This window comes from Danio rerio, chromosome 21, assembly GCF_052040795.2.
Source record: "Danio rerio strain M-AB ecotype USA chromosome 21, GRCz13ab, whole genome shotgun sequence".
Lineage (NCBI taxonomy): Eukaryota > Metazoa > Chordata > Actinopteri > Cypriniformes > Danionidae > Danio > Danio rerio.
The window spans coordinates 45,090,502-45,093,890 of NC_141041.1; the positions used below are offsets into that span (position 1 = coordinate 45,090,502).

The following is a 3,389-nucleotide window of genomic DNA, read 5'->3' on the forward strand; positions in this document are numbered from 1 at the left end:
ATAGCTGTGCACTGTGTATTTTGGTCCTGTTGATTGCTAATAAAAACCTTTCTAAAAAAGTAAATGTGTTTTTTTATATGTTATTGTTTATATTTTACAAGTGTTATGAGGTAACAAATACCAACAACTCATTATTGACCTTATTCTAAAATGCGGAAGTGCGCCTGTTTTCGCGATTGTCTTAGAACTTCCGTTTCAGTCGCCTATGGGAGAAATGACTAGGAATAATAAACGGCAAAAAACGGTCAAACTACTTGCTCTACAAACAAATGTTTGTATGACTATACAGACCAAGTAGAATAATATAACAAGGAAATATCAGTTTGCAAGATCAAACAGCGAAACGAGCAGTTTTTAATGTCTTAAAATGAATGGAAGTGAATGAGAGCGGAAGTCTCGTGCCAAAAAGATTCATATGGCAGCGCCCGCTCGTCTTCGGAGAATAAGGTCAATAAGAGAAATACTATTTGTGCTCATATTTCTCTAACTCAGGCTATAGTGAATGAAGATTGATTATTTCTGCAGTCGAACAAATATTGTTTTTTTATTAAATTATTTTAAAAAACAGATTACACCACGCAGTTTTTTTAATAGATCATTATTATATGTTTTTAAATGTAAGTGCTTATATCTATATTAGTGAGGCTTTATTGTAGTGCACATATGGGTAGTCAAATGAGAAGTTGGGAGCGTGGTTGATATGATGTACAAGCATTTGGTTGGAAGCTTGATTCCGCAGCTTCATCTCTAGCTCCATTTGGTAGTCCATCTGCACATGCACAGACTCCAATTTCAGCTATTTTTGCTACAGTTTGTGTCTGTCACGTTCAATAGAAAATGGCACTGTCGCCCCTTCCATATTTTTTACAGTTATTGGTACAGATCCTTGCAACATTGGGGCCCTGCATTGTCATGCTGCAACATGTTTTCATGGATGTGTTCAGAAATTCTTTGGTTAAGCAAACCAATGTGCAGGCACTATGGCATGGGAAAACCATGTGAAAGTGGCAAAACAACAAACATTAAAACAAATGTGAAGCAACATTACCCAGGCATTAACTTTACTTGTCTAAAAAAAATCAGTTATGGTCATCAACATACAATAAGTTAATTCAAAAAGAATTGTAATATTTATTTAATAATTTATAATCATTTATATTTATATTACCAGCTAACCTAGATCAGTAATAATAAGTTATAGAAGAAAAGTAATGTTTTAAAGCTCTTTCAGCAGGTGCCTGTCTTGTTTTTAACACTTGAAAATGTCGTTGGTTATTGTGTACCTGACAAGACTTTAAGCTAATTTTTAACTATTTGGTTTTGATGGTCACCTACAAACAAAAATTCAACAAGCCTAATACAATGTCTTTTTAAGGGTTTTAAAACAAAAAAAAAGGATAATATATATGTTTATGTGAGATGCAGTAATGATACACACTCCATTATTAAAAATACTGGGAACTATTTATTTAGTAAATTTTTCCCCCCCCAAAAAAAAAATTACAAGATACTATATTCTGTACAGTTATGGTACAGATACCGAAAATACATAACTATAGTAAATATAGGTAAATATAAATGTAACTTGCTGTAGTAAATGTAACACATTTCTAAACAATATACTTTTCTACAATTAAGCAAATAATGAGTTTCTATTCAATTTATTTGATAGTTTCCCTTAAATGTTCTATTGGCTGAAAAAAGTTTGCTACTACATGTCAGATAGTTCTCATTGAACTAATAAACGCTAGATTAGGTAAAGATCAAGTCTATTCATATAGCACCTATTTATATAGGACAAAGAACTGAAAAAGCTCTGCTCTAATGCTGGGATAATCAATCATTTCTGGAAGGATGATTGGAGGGTTCTCCCAGAAGAAAAGAATTGAAGATCTTAATTGTGAGTTGGACCAAGACAATGTTGTGCATTATATTCAAAAGTAGGTAGCCGTTAAAGTGAAGCTAACACAGTGGTAATATGTTCCCTCTTTTTTGTCCCTGTCAGAAACTGAGCAGCAGCATTCTGTGCCAGTTGTAAATGTGGTATGGAAGACTGAATGGTTAATTCTGCATATAGAACATTACTGTAATCTAGCCTGGATAAATTGAATGCATGAATAACAATTATAAAACATTAATATTCTACTGTACATTTAAATAAAAAGGATATATTTATATGTATGTGAAAACGTATTGTCAGCAGAATGTCTGTTGAGGAAACATCAAAATAACTATTAGTTCTAATAAGTTGGAAAGCAGTTACTAAAGACTTTATTATCATATTAGCATTTTTAACACATGACTGATATTTATTGATCCAAAAAAAATAGTCTGTAAACAGCACTGATTCAACATTTTGAGTGCTAAAACCAGTGTATAATGTTGTTTAATGGTGTAATAAATTAAGATGATTCTTTTTCTCTGCGCCAGATTTTCACAAACTTTTGTCTAATCTCTTTGGTTTGTAAACCATAAACTAATGGATTTAATCCTGGGGGTACAATATGGAACATTATACTAGCTAGTTTCCTGCTTTCAGAGTAGAGAGGGAAACGATGGAGAAAAATGAAAGTGGAACCAGAAACAAACATGATTAAATAAACAGCTAAATGAGTGCTGCAGGTCTTTATGGCCTTGCTGTTGAGTGCTTTGTTTTTGCTGGTTATGCATACAGCGGCAATCTTGCCATATGTTATAAATATAGACAAAATTGAGAAGGTAAACAAAACCACAGTATAAATGATCCCATAGATATTATTCACAGCGACACCTTCATCACAGGACAGCTTAAACAGTGAGGCATTATCACAGAAAGGGTTTTCAATTTTCGATCTGCAGTGAGACAGTCGCACTGTGAGGCCTAACAGAATAGACACCATAAGAACTGACAATCCCCATGCTATTGCTGATAGTTTCATAACCATCTTATTGGTCATTATCGCTGTGTATCTCAGTGGATTACAAATGGCCACATATCTGTCGAAGGCCATTATAATAAGAACATAATGACATGCTGCTACAAAAATGTGCACAAAATATGCTTGAGTAACACATTCATTAAATGTGATATAGCGATCTGAAGTTTCTATTAAAACATCCCGAAGTAAGCGTGGCAAAATGACGGTGGTCCCTAAAATGTCATTCAGCGGTAAGTTACAAAACAGAAAATGCATAGGATGATGTAGATTCTTCTCAGTTGAGATTAGAATTACAAGTGTAATGTTGGCAACCATAATAAAGATGTAAACCAAAAGTAGCAGAACAAAAACCACATAGGTAGACTGAGGCGTAACTTGAAGTCCCTCCACTAGAAGAACGCTGTGTCTGAATGTCAAGTTATCCATTGCCTGTTCAACACAAAACCAGCAAACTGAGTAACATCTGAACAT

The 3,389-nt window shown here is 33.7% G+C and overlaps 1 protein-coding gene across 1 annotated transcript; it reads right to left on the minus strand.

Annotated features, from left to right (window-relative positions):
- Window positions 1–1,637: 1,637 nt before the first annotated feature.
- Window positions 1,638–3,389, minus strand: or70a5 (olfactory receptor, family 70, subfamily A, member 5). The gene has a single exon (XM_087302017.1). The coding sequence runs from the start codon at window positions 3,387–3,389 to the stop codon at window positions 2,403–2,405; it is 987 nt and encodes a 328-aa protein (XP_087158143.1). The 3' UTR covers window positions 1,638–2,402.

Coding starts and splice junctions, on each gene's coding strand:
- or70a5 (XM_087302017.1), bottom strand. CDS start 3,389: ATGTTCAGATGTTACTCAGTTTGCTGGTTTTGTGTTGAACAGGCAATG.